We start from the raw sequence: 24,471 nt of genomic DNA, 5'->3' as shown, positions 1-24,471 counted from the left end.
ACCCAATGAATGATAACAAAATCCTGCCCTGACTCGCACACACCTTCAGAATGACGTCACTATGCTGCGATTGGCAGGTGGTTATATCTGCAATTTACTGGAGATTTCAGAGACTGGATGCTCTTTAGAATAGCCTTCAGGACTTTGACTTTACTTTGATCTTACTCATCTTTCTACGTGCTACCATTCTCCTCAACTCACTATGGTTTAATGCAGGCAGGATTTTTATTAAAACCGATTAGAGACGTAAGTTATGTAGGTCAGCAATGTAAAGGTGTGCGTGATCAGCGAGTTAGTGACCAACAGTGGGAGTCCTTTTAAAAAGGTTGATTTTTGTCAGTGGCCAAGTGAGAGGAAACTGAGGGGAAAATAATTTTGTAGAGATCCCTGTAAAAAGATGTATCGGACTCAGGAACTGATAAATAAAGGAGATGAACAGACAAACCTTAAGCATGTATCTAATGTACGATAGTGCTGAAAATGACATGTTATTACCTCTGCAGATGGCTAATGAGGAGTGTGCAATTGTAACAAAGATATGTGTATCAGATAATATGGCTGCAGCTGATGCTGTATTTTATGTTAGTCATAGTGGTAGGAACATGAATAGCTAGCTAACATTCATAGAATATCTGATGGTACGTTGATGTTTTTCCTAGTGCGTTTCGCCATTTAACGCGTTTCGCCAGATGACACCGACTTTTTCCGGGGATGTCATGTAGCGAGAAGTTGATTTCGTAAATTAGGCTATTTTAGCTATGTTTTATAAACACGGTAAATAGTTTGGGTATGTTTGTATTCTTATGGGTCTTATAGTAAAACGTAGCATTAAAATAAATATTACATATAGTGCAGCTGTATTCCATAAGCAGAGCATTATACGGTTCTATCTGTTACAATCGACGTACCCCGAAGCGATCGGCTCTGAATTATGGGTCCAGAAACCTTTAATCATATTTTGTATGTGCTCTGTTAAACAGACTTTGCGCCCGTGGTTTGCAGTGATCGTCCATAAAGTCATTCTAGCTGATATATTACTCCTGCGCTGTCGTATGTTATTTAGTCCTTAAGGGAAAATGCTTCTCAGTGTTTGCCGAGTGGACTTTTTCAAATGCTCTGGTTCTTGTACAACCGTTACAGGTGCCACAATGGTATAAACTAGGACTGCGGGACTGGATCCAGTTCTTGGCAGTGGTGCCGGCTGCAAGGTAGCAGCTAACCACTTTTTGTTTTATATCTGGTCCTTTCCTGTATATTGTGGTGAGGAAAGTATTCTGGCGAGTGTAGTATCATCGTCTTCTATTAAACCTTCCTGTTAAGATTGGCACAGCGAATACAATGACGACTGATTTTGTGCCGTGACTAAGGATAAATAGGATCTTATGGCAATAATTATTATTATGGTTCATTTGTAAATATCAATTGGGAAGTGCAAATTGCCTCTTGATACCCTAGTGATGCCCACGTGGGCAGAGTTGGCGACAAGATTGGCAAACAATCAAATATTTGGATAAAATTGGGGAGATCTAGTCTGATGCGGTGAGACCAGTTCACTCATTGCGGTCAGCCAACGCCCGTGCAGCCAACGGCCGGTTGGATTTTAAAACCTGAACAATGATATTTTATTTTTCAGATTTGTGTGTGTGCTCACTAATGGTGAAATTAGGCAAGCGTGGTTATTTTGCACCAAAATCAAATGCGTGGGTAGCTTTAACATCCACCTTGGCATAATCCAAGCAAATACAGACCCCGGGGCCGATTTTTCTTACATGACAAATTAAACTATATGACTATGGGTTTCTCTAGGCTTGGCTGCGTTTGCCATTTAAAGCACAATATTTCCTTTCTGTGAGCTACGCCGTGTTGCGTCTCCTTCACATGCTGTGATGATTGGCCAAGCAAACAATGACTGTTACAGCAAGTGACCTTTCCAAGATAATGTCGCATTCAACAGACGCTACCATTCATAAACACCTTGTGACAGTTGTAAATGAAGTGTCATTGCGATGATGAAGATTTAAAGGCACTCTGTGATGGGAGCCACGTAGGCAATTCTAAGGGACGGTCGGCAAAGGGTTTTATGGCTCAAGCTTTGGCGAGGCCGTAAGTGAGGCTGCTCGGAACCTTTTGCGAAACTGAGTTTTCCAGTGATTAATGTCACTCTAGAGTTGCAGCATTTGGCAAAGGCACAACATTGTTTCTTGTTATAACAAAGCTCTTCTTAGTTACAACAAGACTATCACAATATTCCTCCAGGCTTTATTGAAACATACTAACCATAGTAATAAAATAAACACAATAACAATAAGAGGTCACTTGGGTTCCTCGACTGAACTCTGTACAGAAGCGGCCCCCTCTTCGGCGTCTTACTCACCCAACCCCAAATGTATTTATTGTCCGCTATTATGCATTGTCTTCGAATACGTTGCAAACGCTTTCTGTATGTCCTGTTTATCCTGTGCTTCAAAATAAGCATTTAAAGAGACCTTTTACTAAGACGTTGAGTAATTTACTCTTATTGAGTGATTTTGTTGATTAAATTCAGGTTACTCCTATGACTTAGAGATGGTTTGTGGCGAACTTTTTGATCGAACCAATCGTTCTTCCATTTCTATGATAATTTGGCCACTTTGGTGTTTGGGTTTAATTGGAAATGATTCCCAAAAGATAGGTGCCAGCAGTATTATGTAGAGTGGCTACCCTGGCGTTTGGGATTTTGCCCTGTTTTACCCTCTTCATGTCCAGTGGTGTTTCACAGCTTTTAAATGAGTGAAAAATAAAACGTTTGCAACTTTGCATGTTTTATCGCGATGCGGCCGGAGGACACAGCGGGACGTCGTTGGCCGAAGTGGTCATTCCAAGGTAGGATTTGAGCTAATCATGTGATATTTACATCCAATTCCAAGACACCGTCCGGTACAAAATAAAGAGATAGTGCTGGGGTGTCAGACTTACGCCACACATTGGTTATACAGCGGAAAATTACTTTCTGGTTCAACGTACTCAATTGAATTTTATAATTAAATAGAAATAGGATTAAAAAATAAAACAACCGGTTTTAATTTATATATTTCGTATCCTAAAAATAATTTCATGTAAAACCTGAAAAATGTTTTGGGTATGTTTTACATAGGATTAATAAAAGTTTATACTTTGCAGGATTGTTTTTTAAATTCCTGAGTAGAGTATATTCTAATTCACTTCATCACTTTTCACATCTAAAATCAGCAGCTGATACACATTCATTGATTACAGTGCTATCCGGTATTGTCGTTTCTCAGAGTGAAATTTTATATTGTTGGTTTTTTTTTTGTGTCTGAGCAGAGTGATATTCTTTTGGTAGCAAAACTATATTTGTATTTCATTAGCTGTTTACTTATATTATATGGAGCACATTAGGAACCGTTTTCAGTGAGTAGTAATGCAGCATTCATTATGTGGTTATTACTTCCACATAGTGTTGGCCACAAATATACCCCTAAATTTATTCTAACCCTTCTAACGTTTGTAGAGCTGCCCAATATGTGGAATTTATTAAAAGCTGTGAAGAGATCTGATCTGTGGATCCCGCTAGACACAGAGGCCCGGATACATTATTGAACGTAAATGTCGATACTTGCCGGATTTTGCGTCAAATTGCTGTGCTTATGCCCAGAAGCGGCCCACACGCCAGTGACCGTAGCAGCGTTCAATTAATCATCATCATCAGCATCATTTATTTATATAGCGCCACTAATTCCGCAGCGCTGTACAGAGAACTCGCTCACATCAGTCCCTGCCCCATAGGAGCTTACAGTCTAAATTCCCTAATATAGACACACACTCACACACAGACAGAGAGAGCGACACTACGGTAAATTTTTGATAGCATCCAAGTAACCTACCAGTATGTTTTTGGAGTGTGGGGGGAAACTGGAGCACCCAGAGGAAACCCACGCAAACACAGGGAGAACATACAAACTCCACACAGATAAGGCCATGGTCGGGAATCCAACTCATGACCCCAGCGCTGTGAGGCAGAAGTGCTAACCACTAGGCCACTGTGCTGCCCAATTCATCTTCAAATGAAAAGGACTCTTACTGCAACCTACGATTTCATGGGCGGAACAGGGAGGTGAAGGGCCGTATGCAAGTAGTCAATGTACAGTAAGGGCGTGCCAGGCTCGAGCGCACGCAGTAGTGTCCGGTTCAAGCTTTGGGCATCTCCAAAGTACGTGTTTGTCACTTGCACCAGCTACAGGTCAGGTGTAAGTGCTGATTACTAGTGATGACGGTCACGTGTGCATGCGAGAACATGCGTCTGTAATAAGGAGCAATGCACTTTATGTACATTAGACATTAATAACATCCTAATGTATTTTATGATGGGGGGGGGTGGAGGGTGAAAACAAAAATCTTTGCAGTGTTTTGTGTCTGTCATAGCAGAGCGGACCTAGTCCCGTATTCATCCACAGACATTTCTTATATGTCTTGTGGTCAGATGGCCGGGAGCTGCTTCTGATGGATTCTGGATGAATGCAATGCTTTCAGTCTTATGTGTCGGGGTCCAACGCCATGTTAATGCCCATGGATTTGGAAGGAGATGTTCAACAAGCTCATTGCTGCTTTTGACGATATTTAGAAGAGGGACATTCAGGAAGGTGACGTGATTGGTTGGTGGTCGTGTCTGCTAAATTATCATAGGCCGGCACTTTATGCTCCCATCCAATCACTGTCAAAACCTGCAACGGCCATATTGCTGCAGAACACTATTGTTTTTTTATTCAGACCTCTGTAATCACAGGGGTGACGGACATAGATCAATATAAATGTTTATCCGGCATTCATAGCGGAGGGTGAAGTGATGTTTATGAGCTTAGTAAGGTGCGTGCAATGTTGGTACTGTGGTATTTTGTGCCTAAAATAAAGTGGAGCCCTCTCTGATGGTGATTCTACCCAGGGGTCTTGAGACACTCTACATAAACGAGTCAACACGCACGGGACTAACATTGTACTAATGATAAGATTTGAAGAAAAGCCTCCAAAAGAGTAAGCAACATTTCCCCCCCCCCCCCCCCCCAAAAAAAAGAACAATATGCGCCCAAAGTGGGGTGTTCAATTGTCCGAGTTTTTGTTTTCTTTCCCTGCAGCGGTGTTTTTAGCTGCAATACCGACCGTTTTTAGTTAGCGCAGCGTGAAAACTTGTGCAATTCAATTGAAAAAGAGGGAATGTTAAACATTGTGTTCGCTAGTTTTTAGGGAAGTTTTAACGCGGTCATGTATAACACAAATTAAAGGTTTTGCATATATTTCCATACATTACATTGCATTACACATTGATAATATCTCTACATTACAGTGCTTTCATTACCATGTTTTTTAATTGAACTATTTTTTACCATAGAATTATCTATACCATGTCAAAACACATTACTACATTCATATTTGTACCAAAAACAAGTATAAATATAATTAATTTGTGATTTATTTATTTTTTGTTTTGTGTTATTTCATTATTTTTTCACAAGAAAATCAACTTTTACATGTTGGGCATTAGTGATAAACATAAGTTTAACTTTTTTTTTTTTTTTCACATTATTACATGATTTCAAATACTTTTCAGAGGTTTTTTATTTTTAAAACACAAGAGGTGGGAGATAAAACAGCATATTGGCCTGTTTAACGCTCCACTTTTGAAAAAACAATTGTATAGCTTTTAACGCAGCTGCCTCTCACACACCCTATACTTTCAATAGACCTCTGCTGGAGCGCGAGAGGACCGTTTCATGAAAAAACCCTGAATTTTATGTTTTCAGTGTACAATCCATTTAGTGACGTACGTCAGCCTTACACTTCAACAGCATAGTCCTGCAGTAACAGTGATCAGGAGCTACACTTACTGTTATTGTAGGTTATTCGTGAGGTGACGGATTCCCGCCCCAGCCTGTTGTGTGCAATAACACAGGCCGTGCATCAAACACTACAACTGTAAACCTCACATCGCACACGTCACTAAACTGCCTATGTGTGTGTGCTGCTCTATACATAATGTGGTGTTATTTGTGTGTAGTTGTCACTTCTGTCTCACGGAATAGGCCGACATCATAAATCTGAATAACTCAGTAATATCCCTTTCTATGTGTTTTACCCCTTAGTCTGGGCTGTCACAGATCTTAGCGTTACGTTTCCTTTTCTGTCGGAAGAAATCAGCGCAGAGATCTGAAATACGTCGTCTTTCTTCCCTAAGTAAGCTGCAAGGCTGCTGGTGCCCGGTGCCAGCTAATAAGTCTCCGTGAATGAATCTTGTTTATATATTTGTGAGTGGCCTAATGCACGACTTCACAGAGCTCTCTGGTCGTGTCAGACTTAGTTACCCGCTCTCGTTCCCTGGCTCCTCTCCCTTTCCTCATGGACTGCTGTGTATGTGTAAGTCTGTCACGCATCTGGCTGTGATACGCTCGTGTTGTTGGGGATGGCTGCCAGGTCTGAGTGCGAGCTTCTCTGAGCACCACGGGCGTGTAGGGGATTGGACCAAGTAATCTGGCATTTATATAATGAGGTTTTGCTATATAAACACACACAATATTAACCCCCAATTAATGTGCAGATTTTTTGTTTTTTAGATGTGCAAAATCTGAGGAATAAATGAGAGCAGGCATCTGTTCTTGGCTTAAAATCAAGAAGAAACTGGTTTGTAGGCCTTCAATAAATTGTACTTTAAAGAGACTATTTCATTGTGTGTGCGTGCGCGCGCATATATGATATCTTTGATTATCTCTTTACAGTAGCACCTGTCAGACATTTAATGTGTTGGTGGCAGGAAAAATGGGCAAGTGTAAGGATCTGAGCTAATCTGACAAGGGCCAAATTGTGATGGTTAGACAACTGGGTCAGAGCATCTCCAAAACGGCAGGTCTTGTGGGGTGTTCCCGGTGTGCAGTGGTTAGTACCTACCAAAAGTGGTCCAAGGTAGGACAACTGGTGAACCGGCGACAGGGTCATGGGTGCCCAAGGCTCATTGATGCACGTGGGCAGCGAAGGCCTAGCCCGTCTGGTCCAATCCCACAGAAGAACCACTGTAGCAAGAATTGCTGAAGAAGTTTTAATGTTGGGTATGATAGGTGTCACAACACACAGAGCATCGCAGCTTGCTGCGTAGGGGGCTGCGTAGGCGCAGACAGGTCAGAGTGCCCATGCTGAGGAACATGACAAAGAGATCAAGGTGTTGACTAAGCTTCTAAATTACCCAGATCTCAATCCAATCAAACATCTGTTGGATGTGGTGGAAAAACTAGTCAGAGCCATGGAGGCCTCACAACTTACAGGACTTACAGGACCTGCTGCCAGCATCTTCATGCCAGATACCACAGGATACCTTCAGATGTTTTGTGGGGTCCACGCCTCGACGGGCCAGAGCTGTTTTGGCAGCACAAGGGGGATTTACACAATATTAGCCGGGTGATTTTAATGTTGTGACTGATCTGTGTATATAGTTGGTTTTTGTGGTGAAATTAATTCATATTCATCATCATCATCATCATTTATTTATATAGCGCCACTAATTCCACAGTGCTGTACAGAGAACTCATTCACATCAGTATTGGAGCTTACAGTCTAAATTCCCTAACATACACACACAGACAGAGACAGAGAATAAGGTCAATTTGATAGCAGCCAGTTAACCTACTAATATGTTTTTGGAGTGTGGGAGGAAACCGGAGCACCCGGAGGAAACCCACGCACACACGGGGAGAACATACAAACTCCACACAGATAAGGCCATGGTCGGGAATTGAACTCATGACCCCAGTGCTGTGAGGCAGAAGTGCTAACCACTGAGCCACCGCGCTGCCCACCTGAGTGTTAATTATTGCAGTCTGTTTTATGCCTTAATCTCTTCCACAGAGCGCCCCCCTCTCCTCCAAACATTTTATTGTTACTGCTCATTTGAGGAATTACCCCACAGTACAGAAGAAAACCTCTCTGTCATGTTCATGTGTCTTCTACTGTAATTAGTGGGATAAACAGTAGTTGTCTTTATTGCTGGACAGACTATAAAACCAGCGGTGAGATCTGTTCATCACCCCCCTCTGATGACTTTGTAAAGTTTCTTATCTGCTAATTGGAGACCAACAACATGCAGTTAGTGCCACCATTGGCTAACATGTATGAAAAATGTGTTTTCTATCCCTGTGGTCCCTCTAAGCTGTAAGATCCCATCATTAAGGTGTCCTTCCCCTCCCATGCTTGCGAGTTCCTGACGAAATGAGCCAAAGGGCCCGATTTAATGAGCAGACCACATCAGAGCCTCTTGCTGCGTCATCCATAGCATGAAATGAGTCCGCCGGGTCCCCTGCTCTGGAATTCATTCCTCCGGGTAATTCCACCAGGGACCGCAAGTACGCAGTGGAAGGGGTCCCGGGTCATGTGGGCAGGATTACGTCAAGAGATTCAAGCAAGAGTGGCAATGGCCTTTACATTATGTAACTTCTAACTTTGTCGAACACTGTGATTTCCGTTTTGGATATTGCTTGTAACCTTCTAAAGCTTATGTGATTGGTCCCAGCCATGGCAAAACTTGATATCTTTTGACATTCTGGGTCTGATTCATTAAGGCAGGCAAAACGAACGTCTTATCTTTGTTTTGTTTTTTTTAAAATTGCTTAATTGGGGCATGCGCATGTCAGTATTCAACTACAAGCGGATCTGAGGAAAAGTCTCTGGTTAAATACAGTTTTTGGTGCACTTTGCTTTTACGGCGCTCGTTGTACTGAGACAGACATAACACACTTAATTAATATTAGTTTTCACTCCTGAATCTTGCTTTTTGCAAAGCACGTCCTTACGGCCATGTGCACCACTGCGTGATGACGCGGATTGCATTGTTGGGCAGCCGTGGGTGGGCCATAATGACGCAAATCATGCAGTCGTTCCCCCCGCACTTATCCCTTGGACCTCCCTTCATTACAGTAATTCAGAAGATATACTTTTCGCCTGAAGAGGACATATAAAAATGTCTCTCTGCGGATATAACTGTATGCTAATGCGAGGGTCTATGCTGCATCGTAATGACCTCACATCACCAAATGTTATATATTATTATTATAATGGCTGAATAGTCCATCCAAAGTTGTTAAGTAGTGTGTTTAAAAAAACACATGTCCAAGGTCAGCGGAGAGACACAGAACTGGCCGAGAACCAGCTTCACCCACTTTATCAACAGCGGCGTGACTAATGTGTCTTGTAACGTATTAATAAGCCCTTGTTAACCATGACTCATGTAGCTTCTGCAGCCTTTCTATATATTAACATATAGATTACAACCTTATTTTGCAAGCCATTAGAACCAGCAATTCTGTGTAGAGCTATTCACAGTATTGTTGTGTTGCTGAAAAGAATAATTTAACGTGGAATACGATGCCAGCGAGGATTCTGGGAAAAGGATAATTGTAACCTTTTTACAATAAGTGTTTGCGTTCCCCATTCCCCAGTAAAGCCTGGAAAACAGTTCTATGACCCATGTTCTGTACGCTGCAATCACCAGGAAGAGAGAGAGAGAGAGAGAGGATTCCTCAGGGAGATGAGAAAATTACACTTAAGAATCAAATACTGGTTGATATCACAGGCCTGTGTCACACTCAGCATTGCTCTGCAATAATGCGCATCTCCCTTTGAAATGCAAAAGCAAGAGCTGTTTGAGTAAATGGAACAGTGGCAGGTTAATAGTGAAGCCTTTATGTGCTGAGTTTTATGGCAGTGCCTAGTGACGCCATGCTCTTTTCTAGGAATTAGAGGGGATAGTGGGGGCTTTTTGTAGGGGGGGGGAGGGTTTTTCAGGTGAGGATATAAAAAATTCAATAAAGTTGTTTTGAAAATGTATGTATCTCATTGTGAACTCCTTACAAAAAGGCCACTGCTATAGAATATTAAGTATTGCTGTGCTATTACTCTGGTCTCATAGCCTAAGCCAGCCATTTTTCATGGACCCCAAAATAGGTGTGTAAAATACATTTATTATCTGCGAATTGGTGGATGCGAAAGCACATCCCGAGATCCCAGGTTGTGCGCCTCTGTTGTATAGAATGATCTATATGCCTAGAGGTTGCTCCCCAAAAAAGTCCACGGTCTGTGACCCGTAGAATTCTGGAATCAGCGTTCTAATATATCATGGACTCTAGAACCCTCGAGCAGTGCGTGTGTGTGTCTGCGCCCATTGGTTTTTTTCAATTGTATACAAGTTTTACTGATTGTAAAGTAAAAATTTTAAATGAAAGCCTGTAAAAAATAAAAATTTGTTTCAAAAGAAAAAGTTTGGTGAGCAAAACAAACATTTTGAGCATTGAATATAAATAAGGAGGTGATAACGTTCATTTGTCGAGGGTACACTCAGGTGCTTTTCCTAGGTCTGTGATTCATTTGGACTGAGCTGCGTTCACCACTTCACTGAAAACTATGACAACAGCGCTATCAGTACACAATAGTGATACAACATGTCCTGTGTCCGTTCTCCGGTCAGTTCAGCTCCTGTGTATTGTCACCAAGCAGATCTGACTGAGCGGACATTTCTACTGCGTTTATAAACCAGTGACCGCTTCATTTTGTTCTATACCTGCTTAAAATAAAAATTGGGAGTTTTTATGCTGCCAATTGATAGCAAACTTTGGCATTGCGTTTAAATCGACTATATCTGTGTGTTGTCGTTTCTTTCAGGGAGTTTATCTTCCTCCCTTTACTTAAACCATGTCGTGTTTTTGAGAGAGCGTCTGTTCTGGAGGTCATGTTTGTGCGTTAACTTCAGTTTATTTGTCGCTTCGTATTCGCTGCCTACCGCCGTGCTCTGGTTTATTCGTCTGGTATCTCCAGCAGGCAGTCTCAGATCAAGGGCAGCACAGTGGCTTAGTGGTTAGCACTTCTGCCTCACAGCACTGGGGTCATGAGTTCAATTCCCAACTATGACCTTATCTGTGTGAAGTTTGTATGTTCTCCGTGGGTTTCCTCCAGGTGCTCCAGTTTCCTCCCACACTCCAAAAACATTCTGGTAGGTTAATTGGCTGCTATCAAAATTGACCCTAATCTCTGTCTCTGTGTCTCTGTGTGTGTGTGTGTGTCTATGTTAGGGAATTTAGACTGTAAGCCCCAATAGGGCAGGGACTGATGTGAATGAGTTCTCTGTACAGCGCTGCGGAATTAGTGACGCTATATAAATAACGGAGGATGATGATGATATGGACTTACACTGGCTTTAGAGGTATATAGGAACTATGTTTGTAAAATAAGTGAAAGAAGTGGAGTGTTTCTGATTTGTAAGAGTAATAAAATTGTTTAAAGTGTAGTTGTCACCTATATATGGGCAGTGGTGGCCATTTTGTTGGTTATTCTTCAGAATGCATCCTGTCAGCGCACAATGAACTAGGGGACAGCATTAAGGCAGGAGCCGCAAGGTAAAGCTGAATATGGCTCAGCTCACAAAATGGCTGCTTCCACTATGTATAGGTAATGGGCCCACATTCATTTGTACCTGGAAAAAGCTGATCACATTATTTCTAATTTAAGATTTTTGCTTTGGTTTTTAAACATTTAGTGAAGAGACTGGTGGTAACCTTTCACTCAAGGGCATTTCTGCAAATATAGGAAACGGCAAATTGCGAGCGAGAATATTGATATGATTATTTTTCTCCTGAAATACAGTTTAAATAGCGCAGATGTGGAAAACGGAAGCTGTGCATGAAGTGTAGACAGATGTTGGCTCGACATCACTGTACACGTGTAAGATAAAATCATTCGCTTGTGTGATCCGCACTGAAGTGAACGTCTTACTGTAATGTTGGGACGTTTCCTCTGCCAGAAAATGCAAGATATTTTTGTCTCTGTAGTCATGTTTTGCCAAAAAAAATAAACAAAAATAACCATTTTGCTCACTTTATTTGACAGACTTTCCTGTCAGTACGCACTTAACACACAGGCCCAATCCACTCTCACCATTACATTGGAAATAACAGCAGGACAGAAGTGTGTCCGCTGCCTACACACGCTGAAGGCAGCCATTTTGTCAGTAAGGTTTCAGCCTATCAGTTCATTTGGAACTAGTGGAATCACTGAGGTATATAAGGCACATAGTGATGTCACCAGTATGTAATGTATTGATAGACTAAGTGCCTCAGTGATGGATCTAATGAATGGTTAGGCTGCATTCTCATGAATATGAATCAACACATAAATGTCTCCCTCCGCTCTGTGCAGGTGACCAGTAAACTGTAAGGCACCGTAACACACCATAAATACTCAAATCATTCTTTAGGAGAAGCATAGGCAGTCTCTTGTTAAAACATTGGATTTTTTTTTAATGGTGATTTAAATCAATGATTTTTTTAAATAATCATACAATTGAAATCATGTTTAAAGTCAAGTTGATTTAAATCGGCACACCTTTCTTCCAGCTAGACACTCTGTCCCCTCGCTAGTCGCCGGCCACTGGCTGGCGTCGGTCGCCTCGCCTACAACACGGATCCAGCTATTTCTGCTTCCTCCCCAGCACTAACTAGCGGAACCATTAATTAATTACACCCACATGCTCCACCTGTGCTCTGTGTGTGGCGACTTAACCCTGTCTGCAACGTGAGCCCGCAGACTGTCAGAGGAATTAATGGTCTCTCCCTTAACCGTCTGTGACAAACTTCTCTTTTTGCAACAACAGTAATGCAGTAAATTAAAAACGTTCGGTTATTGAAGCTTTATAAACCACTTCTATATTATGCACAATGCATTCATAGTTTTGAAGAGTTTGGACAACTTACTGGTTCAAGAGTTAAAGTGTAAAGTGTGAGATTTCAACACTCTGCTGTAATTTATCTGTACCGAGAAACAGGAGCACAAGTAACTTCTAGCACAACAACATTACTCAAACGACTCGGTTACCTGGGCAATTTAATGAGGGAGTTTGCTGCTTTTAATCCGGCTTATTACTGCAGAACGTTTAACTTGATAGAACAGTCAGTATGGCGCTTCGGAGTAGATGGCACATTAGTATACATTACACATTTAACAAATAAAATAACCATGACGTTCTGGAGATTGTTCCATCTATCTAGTTACTAACGCGTATCACCGCGTGGCAGGAAATTGGCTACTTCATTAGAGAAGAGGTCCGCCGGAGTCCTCATTACCATTTGAATGCAATAATGTGTAAATTTAGCCCTGTGACATTTTATATAATAAAAAAAATATATATATCCTGCGCTTGTTTGACGATTTACGTAAGCTGTCGTTTTAATTTTTTTGTTGCTGTTGTTCCCTTGATATGCTTAAAAAAAAAGACCTTTTCAAGCCGGTCATACGAACATAGCTTCTTTTTCTATACATGTATTTTTAGAGTAATACATTTTGGACAGGCTATTGGTTAATAATGTCTGATGCCGCTGGTGCTTGTCACTATGAAACTAATATAACTTTTAGTTCTGCCTCCTATACCATCTTATAGAGCAAAGTTCCCTGTATCATTACATTGCCACCCCCCTGTTTTATCGTAGATGCACCGCAGAGGCTCCACGGGTGTTGGGGAACCACAAATGCCAGCAGCCAGTCTCATAATGATATTGGTCGTTACTCAGTACACTTAACAACTGACCGGCTAAAGTCTAGTTTCAGTACATAGATGTTGGGTCACGATAACGACAAAGAAAACAAAATGTAATATATATATATGGTAGATATGTATATTTTCTTATTTTTTTAAGACTTGCATAATGCTTAGTTAATAATAATCATGATCATCATTTATTTATATAGCGCCACTAATTCCGCAGCGCTGTACAGAGAACTCACTCACATCAGTCCCTGCCCCATTGGAGCTTACAGTCTAAATCCCCTAATATACACACACACACTCACTCACACAGAGAGGGAGAGACTAGGGTCAATTTTTTTATAGCAGCCAATTAACCTACCAGTATGTTTTTGGAGTGTGGGAGGAAACCGGAGCACCCAGAGGAAACCCACGCAAACACAGGGAGAACATACAAACTCCACACAGATAAGGCCATGGTCGGGAATCAAACTCATAACTCTAAGGAATGTGTAAAACTGTGGCAAATAAGTTTCTATTCCTGGTCTTTACATTTTTTTGTATTTCTAGATCCTGTCTCTGCACCCCTGATAATTGCAGGGTCTATTTTGGGACATTTCTGAGTGTTCTGTCACCCATAGCAACCAGTAAAATATTTAGTAGTTCTACTCTTTAAAGCAAAGACAGGCAACCTAATTGTCAGAAATGCCATATATTATATGGTGAACCAGTTGTATTGGGGTCCTAATAAAATGTACACTTGGGGGACCAAAAAAAAGGGCACAATGAAACTCGGGGGGCAAACAAAAAAATTGTTGCACACCACTGATATAATCTGTACTAGACAAATGGCAAAATCTGATTGGTTGCTATGGGTTATTTAACGTTTTAGTCCACCAGTTTTCATAAATATCCCCTTGTGCGTCACATGATTAGTGTACATGTGATGGACTGTGACCATGTTTCGGTAGACCTGCCTCAACATACAAGGTGTATACTGTACCTGTTTATTACAGCCAATGCTTTATACAATTTGTTGAAGAAAAACTATGCCCAGCTATGAGGGCCAAACAAAATGGCCGCCTTCCTCACAGACCATTCCATCCTTCCCATGGATTAAGAATCTGTCTCACAGACGTAATTTTTTCTTCTGATTCCAGGAGATTACTTTGGAATCCTGATGGAAGAGAAGGTGACTGGCTTCCCGTTTAATATAATGGAAAATCCAATGTACTGGGGAAGTACTTTGAATTACCTGGGACTGGCCCTAATGTGAGTACAATATAATAATAATTATAAGCAGTAGAGAGCTGTTCAACCAAGGCAACAGTTTGTGGGGCATGAAGCTCCAAGAATTGCAAACCTGGGGAAGAAAACGCAAACACGATTAAAACCAGTGCACAGTTTTTTACAAAACGCGCCTTGCTTGATTTTTTTACATTTTTTTCACTACACTGTTCTTAGCCACGATGTGTTCTCCTCCTGTGCTATAAATTATATGTGTTTTGAATTTTCCATTTTCCACAGTGCACCGCTTCACAAGCCTAGGCGCACTTCTAGTTTAATGAGGTGTCTTCCTGAAAGCGCTGCCTTCTGGGTGTATCATTACAAACTCAACGCATTTTTCTGTGCGCACCAGCGCATTTCATAAGTTGAGGGGGGGGGGGGTCAATGTTTTTCCATTCAGTCTCCTGGAACATGCACATAAAAACACAGATTTGTTTTAAATAATGTGAAAGGCATTGTATCATTGGTTATATTTTTTTTTTAATCACACCCCTGGCGTGCAGGAAGAGCATAGACAGGACGGTTTCTGCCCGTAGTGAGCACTAATTGGTATTGATCTCTGTTATCTCGGAACAATCTCTGCGTGAAAGTCCTACAACCTGTTACCTCTCCCCTGGCACTGAATGTAATGTTCCAAGTTTTAAGCACAGCTGGTGTGTAAGGCCGCTAATTGCACAAAGTACATTGTCTAATTATTGTTCTCAGCTGATTATAAACTGATTTAATGTATATCTACATCCAGTTACAGTATCAAGGACTTGATAACATAGAAAGAATGCTGGCGGACAGGCTGTTGTGTAATGAATTAATGCCTCCATAGCAAACTCGGCCCTCGGGGACTAGGCACAAATAGTCAATTAGGGCAATCAGCAGGCATGTAAATTTGTTCTCGTTGGCATAAATAAATCAGGGACCTGATAGGATATGTATTAGTTACATCAAGCCATGCTTACAGCTGCCGTATAAGAAGGAACTATAATGAAATTTAGAATCTATCCAAGCAGTAACGACAGTGGATCAAGTCTGTTCTGTGTAAGTGGTTGGACCGGTTTACCAGAAATGTTATTTTATGGAAAAGTAATTCCCATTACCCGCTGGTGTCACATTGAATGCGTTTGATATGTAGTGGTTAACTAGCTCTTGCGGTTATGGAAGGGCTATGGAAGTTAATTGAGAAGGCCGCATCCAAAACTGTTCACTTGTTATAATCAGTTTTTTGTTGCCCCTCCCCCCCATATTGAGGAGCGCTCTGTCCCTCAGCCCCCGTTTCACAGCTATAAGGAGAATATGTGATGGGTTTGTATTGTCCATATAGTATTCAGGGTGTAGGACCACTCCATTCCTTTGTCTCGGATAGATACATTACCTTAAATTTGCATTGGGACATTTTGCGCAATTATATGGGACCAGCTGATGGACACTAAAACGCCGGCCGTGATAGAATGTTTTATCCTAATGTGCAAAGGTGTCAGTATTGCTGCTTATGGACTTAGCACTGCGTCTACACATATACCAAGCCTGGAAAAAAGAGATTTTGTTTTAAGCGACATTGAAGTGAGCTGGAAGAGGTAGTGATTGTATATGAAGGTGCGCTTAACATCACAGGACAGTGCAATGTTTTTAGGACGCACAAGTGGGTGGGGGGAAAGCCACCACCAAAAAGGGGACGGTTTTAGACACAAACAAAAATGATGTCTGAATGTGCATCAAACCTGGAATCCACATATGTAGTTACACTCCATTAAAGGAAGTTTATGTATGTGACCTATGAAAGCCCCAGGGGTAGATTTATCAAACCTTCCAAAAAGTAAAAGGTCTTGCCCATAGCAACCAATCAGATTCTGTCTATTATTTTCTAGAACAGTGATGGGCAGCAGGTGGCCCTCGGAGCCTGGGGCCCCCAGCTCCGTCTGGCTTTATTGTCAGATTTGTTTGTTACAGCTTGTAACACTTGTTTAAAACGTCTGTTGATCTGGTATTACAAAATACTTTTCTTTGATTAAATGTATTGTTTTAACTTCTTATTGAGATTAAGGGTAATGTTTGGCCCTTATGAAAGTTAGACGGCCGCCCATGTTAGATAAATGATAGCTGGAATCTTATTTAGAAGGTTTGATAAATCTACCCCCAGTGTCTAATTACTGGCACGAGAACATAAAAATAGGGACAAAGGAGACACATTTGTGCGCTGCATTAACAAGCTTCATGGCTGATAAATGACCCCTATAGATTTTATGCTGGGTACAACCTGATTATGATCAAGCACAAGATAATCTGACCCTGACTATGTAACATAACCACGGCAGCAACGTTGCACTTGAGGTTAGCTAGAATCTGGTTGGTTGCCGTGGGCAACACCTCCTCTTTTCCTGTATAGAATGTTGGCATCCACAATATTCCATTATAGTAAGCTTAATACTTGGCAAATAAATGTCTACTTACTTGCACGAGTACATAAAAATAGGGTGGTTATTTAAGTATAGTAAAAAAAAATAGGGATCAGTATTTTAACGTGAACGCAGCAGCTACGTTACACTGGAGGTTTTACAAGATCCTCTCTTGTAAATATGTAATCAAATGATCGGGTCGTCCTCTCCTTCGATCTTATATGACCCTGACATCCTCATTTAAACTGAAGTCAGCCCAGGTTATATCTTGTTCATAGCTGTCAGTATCAGTCTAACCCCTCTTCAGTCATCCTTCTGCTGCCGCCGTGCGTGTGATGGTGAACATGCTGTCTATACCTTCCATGTTTACATGCAGCCTTCTATACAAGACTTCGTCTTTCCAGCTTTATTGCCGTGATCAGTCACGCCGAGAGGTGTAAAATAATTATTTCTGCTGGCAGTTTTAGCCAGATATAATCCATGATAGCATTTTGTCACTAGTAAGATTTTGGACCAGATTCAAGTTTGGATGTACGTCCCTTTGTGTGCCGTACCTTTCATGATTTTGCTACGTGGGTGCTCCGAAACGGGACTGAGGCCAGTGAACGCAATTGCATGTAATCCAATCTGAACACGAATGACACTTAGGACTTAAAGGGTGGAACGGGGAAGGTAAGGGGCGGATGAACGTAGTCCATGTACAGAGAGGGACTGCCAACACAGATGCGGCCTATTAAAGTCCTGGGTTCTGATGGAACTTTATATTCTGCACGTATGTCTGTCTGTAGTCTGCACTCTATTGTGGCTGTCTACATATGGCAAGTAACATTTAAAAAAAGTTTGCAGGTTTTTAACTGCTATAGCGACCGTTTTTAGTTAACGCAGCGTGAAAACTCGTGCAATTCAATTGAAAAAGAGGAAACGTTGCCCCCGCACGTTAATCATTGTGTTTGCGAGTTTTTACTGGAGTGAAAGGGAGTTTTAACGCGGTCATGTATAACGCAAAAAAAAAGGACTGGCATACTTTTTCATACATTTTATTGCATTACACATTGTTAATATCTACATTACAGTACTTTCTTTAGCATATTTTTTTATTTAACTATTTTTTACTATAGAATCATCTATACCATGTCAAAACACATTAGTGCAAACATGTTTGTACCAAAAACATACATAAATATATTTAATTAGTGATTTTTATTTTTATTTTATTTTTTATGTTTTGTTTTTTTTTATTTCATTATTTTTTTCACAAGAAAATCAACTTTTACATGTTAGGCATTAGTGATAAACCTAGTTTATCTTTTTTTTTTCTCATTATTACATGATTTCAAATAGTTTTCAGAGGTTTTTTGTTTTTATCACACCCCAAAGAGGTGCGAGATAAAACAGCATATTGACCTGTTTAACATGCCGCGGTAAAAAACAATTGAATAGCTTTTAACGCGGCTGCCTCTCTCACACCCTATACTTTCAATAGAGCAACTGGAACGCGAGAGGACCGCTTGATGGAAAAAAAAAACCGGAGCGTTAAAAATGGAATTGAAACGCGGGTAAAGTTAACCCACTCGAAATGATAAAAAAACCAGCGTTAAAATGACTTAACGCGGTCTTAAAAAAACAAAAACTATTGCGGTGAATTGAAAAACCCACCACCCAAAAATGTCATGATTTTAAGCCAGAACAAAAAACAAAGTTATCATGGCTAGATTAATCAAACTTTTTAAAGGAAAAGAGGAGTTGTCCAAAGCAACCAATCAGATGCTAGTTATCATTTTCTAAAATGTACTAGACAATTGCTAGCTAGAATCTGATTGGTTGCTGTGGGCAACACCTCCTATTTTCCTGTATAGAATGTTGGCATCCACAGTGTTCCATTATAGTAAGCTTAATACTTGGCAAATGAATGTCTACTTACTTGCACGAGTACATAAAAATAGGGTGGTTATTTAAGTGTAGTAAAAAAAATAGGGAACATTATTTTAACATAAACGTAGCACTGGAGGTTTTTGCAATATTCTGTCTTGTAAATATGAAATCAGATGATCAGGTTGTCCTCACCTTCAACCTTATATGACCTTGACTTCCTCATTAAACTCAAGTCAGCCAAGGTTACATTTATCTCAATGCTGCCGATCTCCATCTACCTCCACCTATTCTGCTGCTGCCTTGGTAAACACTCCAACGCATACAGCTTCCATGTTAACGAGCAGTCTTGTAATTATGGTGCATATAATGACACACATTGTATGCCAGCTTTCTTTAAGGCGCATCTGTAGGAAAATATCGGAGATGTTAAGATTTTTCCAGTACTAATAACCAGACACTTTTGTTTTCTAAAGCGTCAGTAAGATGTCGTTTGTACTGAAGATTTAAGAAGATGCAGTGAATACTTTGACGGCACATTCCCTCCTTCCTTTATATCTAGTTGAAGTTTTTAGTTTTCAGCGATAAAAGAGGGTATAATGTACTTATTATTCTAATGTGTGTCTGATGAGTTGGGTACGATTTCATGCTTGTGAAAACAGCGACAACGAACATACTGACAAAAAAGTGTGTATTTGCGGGATCCAGACATTGCCGCTTCAAATTCAGATTTGTCTACGTCGCTTTGTTAATTGACGTGTAACTCAAGTGGCGGCTACCGGTGTCTTAGTTATGTTTGTTGTCAGTGTTTTCGGAGTCGTGAAAATGACTACCAACTGATGCTCTTTACCCATTCAAAAGTTAAATTACACATTGCCCCCTTTTATGGCCTATTCTAATCGTGAGATGTGAGTGTGTGAAGTTTTGTTATTACATAGCGCAGAGCGGACCTAGAAATGTGCTACTACGCAGGTGAAAATATAGCTTCCATTAAAAGTATAGGACATGATACGAAGACCGATGGGTCTAGCAGAGTGGAAGCGGCCATGCTGCCATCCACACAGCGAGGGATGCCCCTTAAACTGCGTCCTTTGCACCCCTTTACCTGATTTTTTTTCTATAAGCAGCAATTTTATACATTTTCTATCCCCTCCCCCTGTAGCAGCACGACCCCCACCCCCCCCCCCTCCTCCCCTCTTCCCATGCAGCATGATCTCCCCCCCCCCCCCCAAGTCGTGTAGCAGCACATTCTCCCCCCCCCCCCCCCTGTGTATCAGCACATTTCCCCCCCCCCCCCGTGTAGCAGCACATTCTCCCCTCTCCAGCACCCTTCCAATGCAGCACGTTCTGCCCTCTTCCCCCCCGTTCCCCCCCCATTGGAGCTGCTCATTCTCCCCTCCGTAGCAGCACGTTCTCTCCTCACCCCCCGTGTTGCAGCACATTCTACCCTCCCCCCCCCCGATTTGCAGCACATTCTCCCATGTCTCTCCCTGTAGCTGCACATGTGACCCCCCACAGCCACAGTGAGTGCGTGTGAGACGGTACAATGCAGAACAGGGGCCGGGGGAACAGGACAGATATACACCAGTAGTTCTGGGCCCCTCTTTATCTCTTTTACTTGTTGGCCACATGTCATGTTATAGAAATAACATCATAAATCTGAATACAGTGGAGCTGCACATGCCTTGGACCCCTAAGACTGCTATTATACTGTTAGGGATGTTGGACATGGTAACATTCACATGCCCTGCACCGCATGTCTTCTCCCTTCCAATCATCCACAGTAACTCCACCACATCCATGGTACGTTTGGTACAGAAACGATTCTTCCACATAGTGTAACCTACTAAGCTGTGTGTAGCCTCCAGCTGCACTGAGTCTGAGGTCTCTGACCGCCCCTCTTTTCAGTTCTGCACCTGAGATTCTGTACTCGTCTCTGACCTACTAAGGACAGGCCCAAAGAATGGACATCCAGATCGTATGGATAGGTGCAGCCTGGAAATTGCCATCTACGTTTTTTTTCGATTTTCAGTCTTTACACAAGAACATTGTTTCTGAGAAGTCATTCAGTCATTCGCCATTCAGTTGAGAAAAATACAATTTAGAATGGAGAGCAGAAAAGACCCAACTTGACCCATATCATTTGTAAGGAGGGCTTGAATCTGTGTCACATTCCTCTCCTCTTCATTCAGAGAAAATTGAAACATTTAATAAGAAATGGGTCAAGGGCTTTATTCTCCTTGGCAGTGTAACTGGAAATGAGGGCTTCTGCCAGCTTCGCTGCTTTCCATCTTTGCTCTCAGCAAACAAAGACAGATTTGAGAAAACAAATTCTCTGATGATGGAAAAAAACAACTTTGGAAATTCAAGAGTACTGCAGCCTAAACCGGTGGTAATCGTTTTTGCCATGACCACTACTCCGACATGGAGAAGCCCTACAAAGAAAATCCGAAATTATGAAAAACCGATTTGAGAATAAATAGATTTACCTTCAACCCGACGCTGGAGATCTCCGATTGGATCACCATACCCACAGCAAGTGATTTCGATTGGACAAGTGTTCGGCACTGCAGACTGACGTCATCGCGACGTCTGTCAATAGAAATTTAAAGCGGCAATGTGGGGACCCCTAAGGTTAAGTGTTTAAACACCTAACCCGACATTGCCGCTTTTTAATTTCTATTGACAGACGTTGCAAGGACGTCACCCTGCAGTGCCGAACACTTGTCCAATCGAAATCACTTGCTGTGGGCATGGTGATCCAATCGGAGATTTCCAGCGTCGGGTTGAAGGGAAGTCTGTTTCTTTTCCAATCGGTTTTTCATCATTTCAGATTTTCTTTGTAGGCCTTCTCCATGTCGGAGTAGTGGACCATTGGTAGGCTGAACCAATATTAAGCGTATTGATTCACTAGGAACTACAGAGAAAACCTAGGTATGAGGCTCAAAGTGCCTCACTGATGTCCCTAGTTCCTAGTAAATTACTTTCACTGATAGGTCTGAAAATATAAGAAAAAGAGCAATGTGTACTGAGAGCCAGTTTGGCTCATGCGTAATACGACCTACTGAAATAACTCCTGATACTTGATTTAGGACTACTGCCTAAAATCACCTGTTGACAACTAAGAAACAGACTGTTGCTGACATTTGACATATAAGTTTTTGAATGATTTCCTTCCTTAGCAACATTTCTGACTATGAAAACAAACTAAAGGCTGTACAGATTGTTTCCATGGTTACAGATGTTGCTAAGGAAGTCTGTTATTCACAACCTGTCAAATGTCATCCATGGTGGAAGCCATTAACAAAGGGCAAACGCAGCGTTGAACTCTTAAAAGGAAAAAAGGTTTTCTAGGTGTGTTTTGAGACACATAATAAAAATCATAACACACAAAAGTGACCGTCCCAGTGCCCCCCTCCCTCTTAGGGTTATATCAAGGCTAACCCAAGTTGTATTTTCAGGAGAAAAAGCTCTAAAGTTTATACAACTAAAAAGGGGCCGTATTAAATGGGTAGGGGGTTTGACCCGATGCAGTAGTGACGTCATGGACCCATATTTGCAATGGGTGGAGCATTGAGGAGCAGCTGTTGTAAAACGACCTTGAGTGTTTCTCTTGTTTTAACTAATGACTTCAAGCAAAGGTCTTATTTTAAGTATCTGGAGTTATTTCAGTAAGTTGTAGTATCCAGCATAATGAATTTAATTAAGAAACTATTTTTGACTTGAATTACCATTTAAGCCTGTGGAATTTTCATTACGTGCAAAGCATTCTGGGAGATGGTAATCGGTTCAAACTGCTCCAGATTTATAATGGATAAGTGCGATATATATGAACAGAATGAAATTAGATGCCAGTCAGTCATTATACAGTTTATCTAAAACAGCACATTTCTGTGTAAAAGGCCATATCTGTAATGTCACCTTGTAGACAAAGGTTGTACATCGCACCTTTTGCCCACAGACAGTGGACTGTCCATCACCAGGAACCAGCACGGAACCTCACCATTCAATCGTTTTGCCATATAGAAGACGCCATGTTTTTGCATTGTTGTATCCGGCCAGCATACATCAAGGTGCAGACTTACTTTCTGATCTCAGATGACACCTAGATGGCGAAAACTCCAAAGGCGCGTGGCTTGAATTGTTCACGAGAGCGAGGGAACGCTGGGGCTGTTTTTTCACATGGACGCTTGTGTGCGAGTCATTTTATTACACTGGGATGCGTCTAGAATCCCGCTTCTCTGCTGAAGCGCAACAGAAGCGCAGTATTGCAACACCCTTCACAAATGCGCCCTATCCGTTCCATACCTCATTTATAATATCGGTTTCTAAAAGTAAATCTTGTTCCCACACTGCTCTGCTGACCTAGATGCGGCTGAGCGATGGCTCCGTAGTTTTCTAGGAGTGCTCTCGTTCTGCTTAACTCCTCCCCATCTGCCCATGCAAATGTCGCCATTTTGTTCAGCAAACTTATGTACTTTGACGGAAGTATAGATGAGGACTGGTCCAAAACTGCTTTTGCACCATGCAGTGGAAACTCTGTGCTGCCTAAATCACCTTCATAGGGGGGAATTCAGTTCCCCCCCGAAGTACCGCCGCGTTATAGATATTACTGTTGTTACGGTATTATTAACCCGGCTTGCTCGCAGCTCCCTGAGCAAAAAGCCGGCGTTGGAACTACCGTAATAATTGTAATAGTTTTAGCGCGGCGGTACTTCAGGGGGAATTGAATTCCCCCCATAGTATTACGTATCAGTGTTGCAACATTCTTTTCATGCACCGCGCAGTTGAATGTCTCCTCTAAGATGCGAAGTGCCAGCCTAGTAGTGATCTCTAGGACCTTGCCCTATGAACTTCACAATAATGTTTGAAACAGGCAAGTGGTGACAACATGGGGGAGAGCAGTGTTTGAGCCATAGCCGGACTTACCAGATCAGAACACTTTTTTCCGACTAGCAAATTTACACAATATTATTTACTGAACTACAACTAAATGTTAACATTAGGTGGAGTTCTTAACGGAAAAGTTGTCCGATAACATGCAGAGCTTTCCCGGCAATCTGGATGGCACAGAAATACTTAGATTTGGAGATAGGATAGTTTGGGGATGACCTCTAATCTTTTATCTGTTTGAAGCGTAAACTGGAAGCTGTTGAAAGCTAGAAATAGCTTTCATCTGTTACTATAGAGCGGTAGCCTGTTCTCGCCGTGCTTGGCGTCGGTGCTGCTAATGACGGCTGCTCGCCAGATCAGTAAAGCAGAAGTGCGTCTCATTACCGTGGTTTAAATCAGAGGCCCAGTGTCCTCTATCTGTGCTTGTGTGCCCAGGGTGCCTTTGGTAGGTGTAACACAAAGGAATCAAAGCTTTAGACAAAGGTAGGCGTGAGT

General features: G+C 41.6%; 1 protein-coding gene across 1 annotated transcript in view; it reads left to right on the top strand.

The window, feature by feature from the left end:
* PEMT (phosphatidylethanolamine N-methyltransferase) overlaps nt 1-24,471 on the top strand; it is a 104,407-nt gene that overhangs the window by 71,526 nt on the left and 8,410 nt on the right. Inside the window, exon 5 of the mRNA XM_075179199.1 lies at nt 14,701-14,812. Within this exon, the coding sequence (XP_075035300.1) occupies nt 14,701-14,812 (112 nt within the window). The remainder of the gene's footprint in view (nt 1-14,700; nt 14,813-24,471) is intronic.

Source organism: Mixophyes fleayi, chromosome 7, assembly GCF_038048845.1.
Source record: "Mixophyes fleayi isolate aMixFle1 chromosome 7, aMixFle1.hap1, whole genome shotgun sequence".
NCBI lineage: Eukaryota > Metazoa > Chordata > Amphibia > Anura > Limnodynastidae > Mixophyes > Mixophyes fleayi.
This window is presented reverse-complemented; position numbering and strand designations above follow the sequence as displayed.